This window comes from Salvia hispanica, chromosome 1, assembly GCF_023119035.1.
Source record: "Salvia hispanica cultivar TCC Black 2014 chromosome 1, UniMelb_Shisp_WGS_1.0, whole genome shotgun sequence".
NCBI classification, from domain to species: Eukaryota; Viridiplantae; Streptophyta; class Magnoliopsida; order Lamiales; family Lamiaceae; genus Salvia; species Salvia hispanica.
In genome coordinates this window covers 45,887,601-45,899,188 of record NC_062965.1, presented here as the reverse complement: position 1 = coordinate 45,899,188, position 11,588 = coordinate 45,887,601, and the positions used below count along the sequence as shown (strand labels likewise).

Sequence of the window (11,588 nt, the reverse complement as noted above, 5' to 3'; positions counted from 1 at the left end):
AACTGCTAAACAATAATCATACCACTCAAATTCAATTATAGTAGTAGTCTCTCTCTCTCTCTCTCTCTCAAGAATGGCACTAGAAACTTAGATGCAAAGCGATGCCATTATCTTGAACCACAGCTTTATCTTATTCCAATTCACGTGGGTATAAACTTGGTTCTTAAATAATAGCACAAGCCCTTTGTCAATTAATTGGAGCCATTTATAATTTTGCATAGCTAGGTTGGTAAAATGATAAATTTATCATAAAGATAATAGTAATATATTTTTGAAAAAACCAGCTGCATTGATTAATTGGACGTTCATATATTTGGCCGAGGAAGAGGAAGATTCTGATAGAATTCTGTTGTGGCAAGATGCCGACGATAGAGAAGATTACCTTGGGCACCAACAGAGAAGTGATCCGGCTGGAGCGCGAAGCTGTTATTCCAATCCTCAAGCCCAGGCTCACCGTCCACTTATCCAATCTCATTGGTACAATCTCTGCCTCCTCCCTTTCAATTTTCATTCTTTCAATCCAATTCCTGATGTTAATTGCATTGTACCAATTTGTTAGAAATTGATTGTATTATGGCAAACTCTTTTTCCTATTTACCTATTTGGGTCATTTGTTGATCAATAATCTTAACCTTACAACGAAACTGCTTCAGTTTATTTAATGCAAACAAAAATGGCCTTTAGCATTTTTGCAGCACTTGAAATGTTTGTATGTCTTTAATCATCCTGCAGAACAGAGCTCCGATCGTGCAGAGTTCTTGAAACTCTGCAAGAGAGTGGAGTACACAATCCGGGCATGGTACATGTTGCAGTTTGAGGACCTCATGGTGATTTCCTTGTCCTTCCTCTCCTGTTCTCTTTAGTCTATATTCCTTGAGTTGTTATGTATAATTAACACCTTACTTATTCAATATGAATATGACTGCAGCAACTCTACTCCCTTTTCGATCCTGTCTATGGAACGCAAAAGTTGGAGCAGCAGAACTTGTCTTCCGAAGAAATTGACACACTAGAACAGAATTTCTTGAGATACTTGTTTCAGGTAAGCTTATGCTTCTCCTACTCACAGTTGATATTGGATTTCATTCGTCAACTTATAGCAACACTGAAATTCTCAATTGGATTCGCTTTCGACTATAATGTTTATAATCTCCTATCTACCTTTAATTCCCTTTTTTGTTTCTTGTTAATGCATATTTCTTTTCTTTTTTTTTAATCTTGTTTTGCAGATTATGGAGAAAAGCAATTTTAAGATAGCCACTGATGAAGAGATTGAAGTGGCACATTCTGGGCAATATCTCCTTAATCTTCCGATCACAGTTGATGAGTCTAAGGTGTAGAGTAATGAATGCGTTGAATCGTAATATAGCATGCTTTCTGATATGCATTCATCTGTTTAAAGAACTATTGTTGCTGAATGTAGCTTGACAACAAGGTTTTGAAGAAGTTCTTTGAAACACATCCTCACGAAAATCTCCCAGACTTTGCAGATAAGGTATCTGTCGCTTCTCTCCGGTATGGTTTTATTGCATATTTCTTACATGCTTGATGTAAGAGAAAACTGCCCATTGATTTTTCTATAACATGTCCTAGCTTATTTATCTCTAATTACTGTGTACTCCAATAATAATTATAAATATAGACTCTTAACCCTCAATTTGACACTCTTGAGATATTGTCTGTGCACCTGTAGCTAACCAAAATTAAATTTACTACTGTATTTTAGAGTAACTGCAAAAATGCTTACTTTTGTTTAGGACGAAGGCAAACATGGATATTGTCCGTGCCCCATGCCCAACTAAATTTTGATTTTGATTTACTATTTTAGAGTGACTGCAATAATGCTCGATTATGTCTAGGATGATGATATTTGTGTACTTGATATGAGAGTTTATAGGAAGTTGAAAAGCTTTCTAATTAGTTGAGACAGTTGATTTTTTGCAAGTAAACAAGATGGTGGGTTACTAAATGAGCAGGATGTAAGTAAGCAGTTAATATTTCTGCTCTATCACTTGTAAATTGTAATGTATACACCCACCATAATTTGGTGATATTATGAGTCTCCTTCATAGTTATAAATACTCGCTTCTTTACTAGCCTATATATCATAATAGTCCATTGCGATGTTAGATACAACATAAGTTGCATTACTAGTATTATTTTAAATTTTTTTGCTGCATCATTATATTTTGTTGGATTCCATTATTCTACTTGTGTTTCTTTGCTCTTCAGTATGTAATCTTCAGGCGTGGGATTGGCATTGACAAGACAACTGATTATTTTGTCATGGAAAAAGTTGACGCAATAATTGCACGTCTGTGGGGGTGGTTAATGAGAAAGACCAGGTGAGTGAATTTCAGTGTTGCAAACACTTGTTTGAGCCAAAGATTCGAGATAACTAAGTTTCCATGTGAAGTCTGATTTGCTTAAAGATCAGCTGTCATCTCCTGCCTTCACTTTCCCCTTGTTCTGCTAATAAAGTTCATTTATTCCTTCATTTCAAGCACACGCATGCTGGATTTTTAATCGCTCTTGTCTTCTCTGCTTTCAGATTAGAGAAGGTTTTTTCAAGGAGGACTAGTTCAAGGCAGAAGAAGGATCCTAAAAAAGACGATGAATTCATTTCCCAAACTGAAGATCACGAATTATACGTTGAACGCATTAGACTTGAAAATATGGAGCTCAGGTTTCATAGTGATGTTATAAATGATCCATTTTTTTGTTGCTTGAATTGAATATTACATTCTTTAGTTTGAAGATCCTCACAATAAGTTTTATGCTCTGACTTTGTATGTTGTGAGAATTGTGAACCTACCTGAGGCTAAGCTAGCTGTGATGCTAAAAAAGCCAAGTCGGGCACATTATATGTTTTCAAGATGTTTAACTGAAGATGCTGAGTAATGCTAACTTGCCAATGGCTTTTATTGTTTCTTGTTTCAGTTTAAAAAATCTGCTGAGACAAAATACAATTCAAGAACCTACTTTCGATAGGATCATAGTTGTGTACAGGTATCCAATTGATATCTTGTTATTGAGTAATAGTTACATGTCTGCAACATTGTTTCTCTGTTACTCTTGTATTTCTATACATTGCTCTACGTATAATCAGGTCCAACAGCTTTAAGTTGTAGTTTCTTAGTACTTTTTGTTTCCACGTAAATTGCCTTGATTCTTTCTCTTTACTACTGAACTCTACTTTAAACTGATTCCCTTCTTACTAAATTACTTTTACTTGAGAAATTATTTATGAATTGATGTTGCAAGTCGAAACTTTAACAGATATATATTGACTGAGAAAACTTAAACCTCAATTTCTTTGAGCTAACTGGGTGCCTTTTCCACCCTTGTTTTATACTGTTAGTCAGAGATTTTGATTCTTGTTGTTTTGACCGAATTCAAAAGGTTAACAGAGAATGCTATGCAGGCGAGCGAGTTCAAAAACCAAAGCAGAACGAGGCATATATGTGAAACATTTCAAACACATCCCTATGGCTGATATGGAAATTGTCCTTGTTGGTTTTCTTGATCCTCTACCCTGCTTTCATTTTCACCTAGATGCTGGAGTTTCCTGTTAAGATTTGTATTGCTGATGAGAGCTTATTAGACAGTTTATGTTCTTTGTAACACAGCCGGAGAAAAAAAATCCAAGTTTAACTCCAATGGACTGGGTCAAATTTCTTGTATCTGCAGTTGTTGGGCTGGTTGGTCAACTTCTTCCATAATCATCTTTAGTTGCATTTCATAGCCACTTCCTTTATTCAATTTTCAAAAACATATCCATGGTTTTACTCTTTCAGGTTGCTGTCGTAGGATCTGTGGAAATGCCTAAAGCTGACCTCTGGGTCATGTTTGCTATTCTTTCCACAGTGCTTGGTTACTGTGCTAAGATTTACTTCACGTTAAGCATTTCCAACCTTGGAATTTATTTCTTTTAATGCATATATAATTTAGTGTTAATATTGAAAAGCTGAAATCACAAGTTCCACAGTCATTGTCATTCAGAAAAACCTAAAGTTAGCCTTAGCATTGATTATGATTGTGTGCATATCAGAAATTTTGCTCCTTGCACCAGAGAGATAGGCGTATTTCATATGAACAGTATTAAATGTGTGTTTTAAACTGAACCAGATAATTAAACTGGAAACGATTAGCAAAGACAAGATAAGTTATTGCCCCTTGATAGTTTGTAAAACATGTAAAAATTGATTTTTCTCAACAGGCAATCCATTTATTAAGTCTATCAAGAGAACCTTCACAAAAAAAGATTTATTCATAACTAAATAAATTAACCATGTATGATTAATCAGGCGCAATCAGCCCCTCCAAAAAATTTTGCTCAATCAGTTGTATATTGAGTTTGTTAATATGCATCAACCAGAACCCAAGATCCCTCCCTTCAAAGGTAGTTTGATTCCTACTACTCTTTTGATGTGATTAGGCCAACCCATGTCTTTTTGTTCTGTATCCTCTGTGAGCAGGCTTGTCACAATCTCTTATCCCATCCATATTTCCATCGTGGATTGTTTCTTCATATTTGAGTTGATTTTAACTTTTGTGTAGTTAGCTGAAGTTTGTTCACTTTCCAGGTTTCAACAGAATATGGCTACATATCAGAATCTAATCACACAATCGATGTATGACAAACAATTGGATAGTGGACGGGGCACTCTTCTTCACTTGTGCGATGATGTAATTCAACAAGAGGTAAGTAAGACCAGTGTATAGTTTACTTCCAAGCTTGACAGCCAATAATTGTTTGGATGACTCATTTTCTTTCCCTAGAGGACATAATTTTTCTGTACAAGTACTTGGAAGCAATCAAACAAAAGCTCTGAGGATTTTTTTTGTGTGTTATGAGCAACAACATTTTTTCCATGCCTCTGGAATTTATGATTATTACATTGAGCATGGAATGTTGGCATGAGTTTAAACTTGATAGAATTGTGTTATCTGAATACTGCCTACCAAAACAGAAACTGGCATGGAATGTGGTCATGACTTTATCTGCTTCCAAATATCTAAATTATCACACATGTGCAGGTAAAGGAGGTCATTATTTGTTTTTTCATATTGATGGAACAAGGGAAAGCTACTCTTGAGGTACACAGATCTGGATTTAGAATGCTTTTCATGATAGGTTAGGTTGATCCCGAGTTTGCGCCTCTAGATGTACAATTTCTGATATGCAGTCTGGTGTTCTCATGATATAAAAACAGGACCTTGACCATCAGTGTGAAGAACTAATAACAGATGAATTTGGTGAACGCTGCAATTTTGATGTTGACGATGCAGTCCACAAACTGGAAAAACTAGGCATAGTTTGTCGGGTGAGCTTTTTCAGTTCTTGTAAAATAGTGGCTTTAAAATTCTTGTAAAGTTAGGGATACAAGAATGAACTTGTGATTGTTGAGGTGGCTGAGTCGTGGTTGTAATGGTACTGGATATAGGATACAATTGGACGATACTACTGTGTTGGTCTGAAGCGTGCTAATGAGATCATAGGCACGACTACGGAAGAACTTGTCCTAAAGGCTAAACAGAGTCCAGCCCCTGCCTCTGCCTCTTCTTGATTTATTTCACTAAACAACTGTAAGCTTGTGATTTTCTTTAGCTATTGTTGTAGTTATTTCTAATTTCTCCAGTAGTTCACCATTTCCATTTTATTTTTTCTTGTATATAACACGTGGTATGTGCTGTTTGTAATCATGGATGGCATCATGCCAATGCCAATGTAAGAATGTAGTAGTTAGTGTATATGTGTTTGTTGAAGAATGAACCTTATTTTTCCGGAATAGGACTCCATTATTTTTTCTTGTTTGGTTCAATTAAGAAATCTCATGTCAATGATCAAGCTGTCTAATTCCATTTTTTCTAAAACTGATGTCAAATAATAAACTATGGGAGGAAAATTTACTAATCCAATTCAGCAGGTAAAGTATTTGAAATGTGAAGACAATGTCCAACTCAATCTCACTATAATATTAACAATATATAGAAGTTTGGTTTACAAGAACATTAATTGGTTGACAAACTTATGAAAAAATTAAAAAATTATCCAACTGTTCTTTATACAATTATCAAACAGCTGGATATATTCTTTACTTCTATTTTTCTCAAAACACACTCAAAATGCAACAACTCAGCCTTCTTATTTTGAAGCCATAAAAAGCTGGCTTCCCAAGGTCACAACTGGGGTTCCTTCCCCCATGATCGTCGTCAAGCTCATTTCTTTCTCAAGAATCCGATCTAGCTCGGTCACCACATAGCTCATAAGAGAACGCCTCTCACTTGAAGGATTCACACACTGCACAATCAGCTGCATGAACTCTTCCATGCCTTCTGTTGTAAAGCTATTACCCAATCTCTGATCAATGATGGTAGATATGCTGCCACCTTCCTGAAGATTCTGCAGCTGCAAACATAATAAGTTTGTATTTTACAACCACACAAATATTTGAATTTTCATGAAATTGACATGGCTTTAGGATGGCTCGTGTAAGTGATGCAGTATAACTCCCGAGCACTTTGTGTCTCGAATTATATGTTATTTTGCCAAGCGTATATACAGTTAATGATTTCTACAATATCACCATGATACCATTATGAGATCAAGGAAAAGAAAAGCACAACAATTACTACTAGTGTAACATGCTTCTTGGTATACAAGGCAGTAGGTATAATGATTTATATTAGCAGAGGTAAAACGTTCCACGTAGAGAATCTGGTTATGGAAATTTGTGCAAAAAGCGAATTTACCCATTCAACCAAATTATGATTGATGTCTGAAGATAGCAATTCTTTTGCTTCCTGCCCACTTACTAACTCCAAAAGGAACACCCCAAAACTGTAAACATCGCTTTTGTCAGAAAATCGCCTGAATTCACTGGCCCTGCATCAGCACATGACAATACAATTAATAATTACTCCATTAAATAACTGTAATACAAAACCAACTAGCAAGTATATTACTCTGGGGCAAGAAAAACATCATCAACTGCCACTTGAGCAGATGTGCCTGCAGAATCAAATCTTCCGAGAAAATTGCGTAAACCAGCATCTGCTACTTTTGCTATGAAATTCTCGTCCACAAGAACATTTGCTGTTTTGAAATCCTTGTGTATCAACCTAGGACTTAGAGAGTGAAGGTGAGCCAAACCTGTGCATATAAAGTGAGGATGAGCACACATATATACGCTATATTTCAAGAACGCTCACTTTGAAGCTTTGTGAAACTATACACATGTTTTTGTTAAGCCATGTTTTGTATAGCATTCTTTTTCAGCACAAGATAAGATGGATTAATACAAGAAAGCTAAAAGTACTCGCTGATTATTGTTTCAGCACAAAACAAGATGAATTAATACCAGGAAAGCCAAAAAATGCTCACTGGTTTTGCAGAAGATCACCTTTAGCTGCCCCAAGAGCTATTTGAAGCCTGTGCTTGAATTCAAGCTTTTCCTGTGAAACCTGACCAGCACCTGAGATATGACATGGAGTTAGGTTAGATGCTCTAACGCAGAACAGAATTGTGAAGGAAGGGGGTGGAGTCGCAAATTAATGAAAGTGAATACTTAAGAGATAATAAAAACTGGAGTTAGAGGGAAGACAGAGAAAAGGCGATGAACAAGAATATTTGCAAGCGCAGAGGATATAATCAGTTGCAGAGGTGTCAGTCATCTAAACAAAGGCATGAAATTTGTTGCAAAACAGCATTCTGTTAAAAATTTTACTTTAGCACTGAAAGAACTGATGCGTCAAAATCACTAACAGGCACGCGCAACAAGAAACATACAAGAGATGAATGGAGGAAAAATAATTACCATACAAGTGAATAGACACACTTCCATTGGGTATGTACTCATAGACAAGAATCTGAACATCATTTTCCTGGCAATAACCTAAAAGAGTGACCAGATTTCGATGTTGAATAGATGAAAGATATCGGACCTGATAAGAAATGAACTCTAAACTCAGTCGCAGCATGTGATTTGCTATCAATGTAACAGAAAAGCAAATTGGTTTCAAACATATAGAGCAAAAAAAGTGCATTAAGCCCTGAACACGTATGCACAATTTCTTCAAGACCTCTTTAACAACGTCGAAACGAGCACAGTATACATATTCATGTCATTAAATCCATCAGAGGTGAAAAAGCAACTACAGGGTGAAATGGCACATGCTAGTAAAAAGCAATGTAGTGATAATAAGCAACATTTAACTTCCCACAGGCATCTGACAAGTATGCATATCAATATCAAGTTGGTGAGAAAGTGAGATACCTCCTCAATAAATTCATGGGTAGGAGGCGCGGGTCGCTTCTTAATGGCTACAAGTATCCCATCATGAAGCAAGCCTTTGTAGACTTCCCCAAATTTCCCTTGTCCTATCAAACTCTTGTCACTAAAATTCTTTGTAGCAGCTGACAATTCGTCCATCGCAAACCTCCTAGCATCTCGCATAGAAAACTCAATTCCAACAGCTCTCCCAACTGCTTAATTCAATTCAATTCAATTCAACAATGGTGTTAAACGGCATTGGTAGGCAATAACATAACATAACAGAGAGAAAATGAAGTTACCTTGAACAGAGGGATCAGAAGAAGCAGTATCAGACGTTCTCGAAGCGTTCCTAGGCCGGAAGATGCAATACCAAATGGTAAACACGAATATCCCCACCAATGCCACGCCTCCTGCAGCAGCACCACCTATAATTGCTGCAAGAGTCGTTGACATTTGGTCTGGGATCCAATTGAGCTAGGGTTCCAATACAAACAGAGTATAATTATCATACATGGAAGCTGAAATTCAGAAGATTTTCAAATTGTAGGAAATTATACGGTGCCAACACATGCTATGCTCTGCAGAATTGGATGACAGAAGATGTGAAATTATGAGAGGATTAGCAGCAAATAAGTAATGGAAAAAGGGAAAAAAGCAAAGGAAGGAGATGAGGAGATATGAATAGGGATTGAAAAGCAGAGAATGTGTGAGGTGGATAGGAAAGGGTTAGCATATATACAAGGGGAAAAGCGAGGATTGCACAGCTAGTAATTCAATCCAGCAACACTAATACTAATAGAAAGGCAGAGAGAGAGATAATGCCGACAGAAAGGATGCTGCCGCCGACAATAAGCTCCACTCCACCAATCCCTCTACACCAATTTTGTATATTTATTACTTCCACCCACCATTAAAACAGAGAGAGAAGCTGCTTTGCTGGGAATCTACTCAGTAAATTACAGAGAGAGATGAAATGAGGTTGAAACGTTTTTAATTTAAATAATCAATTAATTTAATCTACAAATACAAAATACATTAGGTTATTGGCATTGCACGTGACTTGATTATAATTAAATAAATAAATAGTAGTATATGATTATAAACAAAGATTTGAGTGAGGCCAATCAATAATTGTAGTCCAGCTAAGTTGACATTGCTCCAACACCAAATCTATTATTAACGCCTCTACTCATACCATTACCGGAATATTTATTTCTAATTTGATGCTAATTTCCATAGGATTCTTTATTGTACAACACAACTAGCCTACCACCAACTATTTTTAATCAAATCAGTTTGCCTATATTCTTAAGACAGCCATTTGCTTGCATATGAATCCATATATAGATTAAGTATATATACAAATAAGGTATGTATCGATTATGTATGACTATAGGACTATAGGAGTAAGGGCATCCACAACGGTGGCGGATGGTCGCGTCACGATACATTTAATGAGAGCTGACGGAGCCATGATACATTTAATTGCATACAATTTTTAATTATGTATTTTTTTCAGTTTTCAATTAAATATAATTTTAGAATTGTAATAAATTTTGTTTTTCAATTAAGTTGAAATAAATTAATTTTAATATAGGGTTAGGAGATGATGAGTTGTGAATAATATTTTTAAATAAAGTTGAATTGGGCTTCTTCTGTTCTGGGCCGCGCTCATCACTAATCAACAAGCTTGGGCCCTACTTTTATTTATTTTTAATTGCAAATCAAATGAGACGTTGATGTTTCTCATATTCCTCACTCTCTATTTTTTTCCACTGTCAATAATCTTACTAATTAACTTTACAAATTATAATACACAATTAATTAAGTAGGAATATTACTATTAATGGAAATAAAAATATCACATTAAAAAAAACTTATCCACAATAAAAATTAATGTCTAATTTTTATGGACAAAAACAAGACTATTGGTTGTGGATGAATGAGGGTATAATACTAATCGGAGGCTCTTTCTATATGTGTGCGCGCACATATTAGGGCTGACAATTTTTGACACGACACGATAACGCGACACGAACCGGCACGAAATTAATAGGTTTGAGTCAGAGCTTATCGTGTTCGTGTTCTTATCGGGTCGACCCATTAAGGACACGAAAATTTCGTGTCGTGTTCGTGTCGGGTTCGTATTATCCGTTAACAATGCGTGTTCGTGTCGTGTTCGTGTTATCCGTTAACACATAATATTTTAATATTATTATTCTTATTATTTTCATTTTTCAATACTTATTTTCGTATCATTAATGGGTTCGTGTCGTGTTGACCCAAAACGGTTCGTGTCGTTAATGGGTTCGTGTCGTGTTCGTGTCTGAGGGTAGCGGGTCGTGTTCGTGTTCGTGTTTGAGATTTTCTTAACGGGTCGTGTTCGTGTTTGTTGTTATCGTGTTCGTGTCGTCATCGTGTTGACACGATAACGATCCGACACGCACGATTTGTCACCCCTAACACATATAGAATGACTAATGAATGAAAAAAGTTTGTTGATGAGTAGGTGATTACTAAATCTCCTCAATTTTGTTCCTTTCCCTTTAAGGTGATGAAGGAATATACAGATCAGTAGGGCTGCAATGCAATAATAAAATTCTACTTTTAAAAATTAAATATAAATAATGTAGAGATAGAAGTCAAATAGTGATGATTGTGAGCAAAATATGTTAAGATGTGTTTGTTTCCCCTTTGGGTTTCATGTGGGCATGAATGGTGGTGGTCATCTCCATCTCCAGATAATCTGAATGCCACTAAACATTCTACTTCCCCAGAGCCACCTATTATTTCCTGAAATGCAACCATTTGTTTTGAGTATGCAAAATGAACGAACTATATTATTAAAGGGGGGTTTCTTTTTAAATGTCTCTAGTGAGTTCAAAGCATTAATTTAATCTTTAGTTGATGTGCTAAGACGTAGTTTAATCTTCATTTAGGCCTTAATGATGTACCAAGACAAATTATCTATGGAGTTCAAAGTGTTTTTACACAAAATAAATAGGTTGTGGAAGTAGAGTGTTTTGCCAAAAAAGTAATGGCATTATACTGAAATCTGATGCATGAATTGCTAGTGTAAGAGTAAAGACTAAAGAGCATTGCAATTTGCAAACAAGCTTCTATTTTCAATACGAGCTTCCGCAGCGGGAATGAAACCGCTGTCCTTTCGTGCCGCTGGCAAGGACAAGCTCGTCCGCCAATGTACGTTGTCCGTCCTTACCAGCGGCACGGCGCTGCTCTTAAATAAGAGCACGTCCGTGCCGCTGAGCAGTCTTACGTGGCAAAATTGATTTTTCTTTTTTTTAAAAA

General features: G+C 36.1%; 2 protein-coding genes across 4 annotated transcripts; one reads left to right on the top strand and one right to left on the bottom strand.

Moving 5' to 3' along the window:
- Positions 1 to 205: 205 nt before the first annotated feature.
- Positions 206 to 5,813, top strand: LOC125217941. Its single transcript, XM_048119527.1, has 15 exons — positions 206 to 477; positions 733 to 827; positions 929 to 1,042; positions 1,230 to 1,334; positions 1,424 to 1,495; positions 2,233 to 2,345; positions 2,552 to 2,686; positions 2,941 to 3,009; positions 3,425 to 3,512; positions 3,630 to 3,701; positions 3,798 to 3,898; positions 4,587 to 4,704; positions 5,041 to 5,100; positions 5,217 to 5,327; positions 5,448 to 5,813. The coding sequence occupies exons 1-15, from the start codon at positions 360 to 362 to the stop codon at positions 5,568 to 5,570; spliced, it is 1,494 nt and encodes a 497-aa protein (XP_047975484.1). The 5' UTR covers positions 206 to 359; the 3' UTR covers positions 5,571 to 5,813.
- A 145-nt stretch (positions 5,814 to 5,958) lies between these two features.
- On the bottom strand, positions 5,959 to 9,225 carry LOC125202096 (probable serine/threonine-protein kinase PBL3). Of its 3 annotated transcripts, none has more exons than XM_048100433.1 (7): positions 8,579 to 9,225; positions 8,280 to 8,488; positions 7,821 to 7,947; positions 7,407 to 7,478; positions 6,970 to 7,156; positions 6,757 to 6,889; positions 5,959 to 6,406 (listed from the first exon to the last, which is right to left on the bottom strand). In XM_048100433.1, the coding sequence occupies exons 1-7, from the start codon at positions 8,730 to 8,732 to the stop codon at positions 6,149 to 6,151; spliced, it is 1,140 nt and encodes a 379-aa protein (XP_047956390.1). In that variant the 5' UTR covers positions 8,733 to 9,225; the 3' UTR covers positions 5,959 to 6,148. The 3 variants fall into 3 exon arrangements, with proteins under 3 accessions (XP_047956390.1, XP_047956391.1, XP_047956389.1); XM_048100434.1 differs by having other exon boundaries at positions 5,959 to 6,412; positions 7,826 to 7,898; positions 8,579 to 9,222; XM_048100432.1 differs by having other exon boundaries at positions 5,959 to 6,412; positions 8,579 to 9,220.
- Positions 9,226 to 11,588: the final 2,363 nt, after the last annotated feature.

Coding starts and splice junctions, on each gene's coding strand:
- LOC125217941 (XM_048119527.1), top strand. CDS start 360: ATGCCGACGATAGAGAAGATTACCTTGGGCACCAACAGAGAAGTGATC. Junction 478..732: donor CCACTTATCCAATCTCATTG/GTACAATCTCTG, acceptor ATCATCCTGCAG/AACAGAGCTCCGATCGTGCA. Junction 3,702..3,797: donor TATCTGCAGTTGTTGGGCTG/GTTGGTCAACTT, acceptor TTACTCTTTCAG/GTTGCTGTCGTAGGATCTGT.
- LOC125202096 (XM_048100432.1), bottom strand. CDS start 8,732: ATGTCAACGACTCTTGCAGCAATTATAGGTGGTGCTGCTGCAGGAGGC. Junction 6,890..6,969: donor GATGTTTTTCTTGCCCCAGA/GTAATATACTTG, acceptor GTGCTGATGCAG/GGCCAGTGAATTCAGGCGAT. Junction 6,413..6,756: donor ATCATAATTTGGTTGAATGG/GTAAATTCGCTT, acceptor TTATGTTTGCAG/CTGCAGAATCTTCAGGAAGG.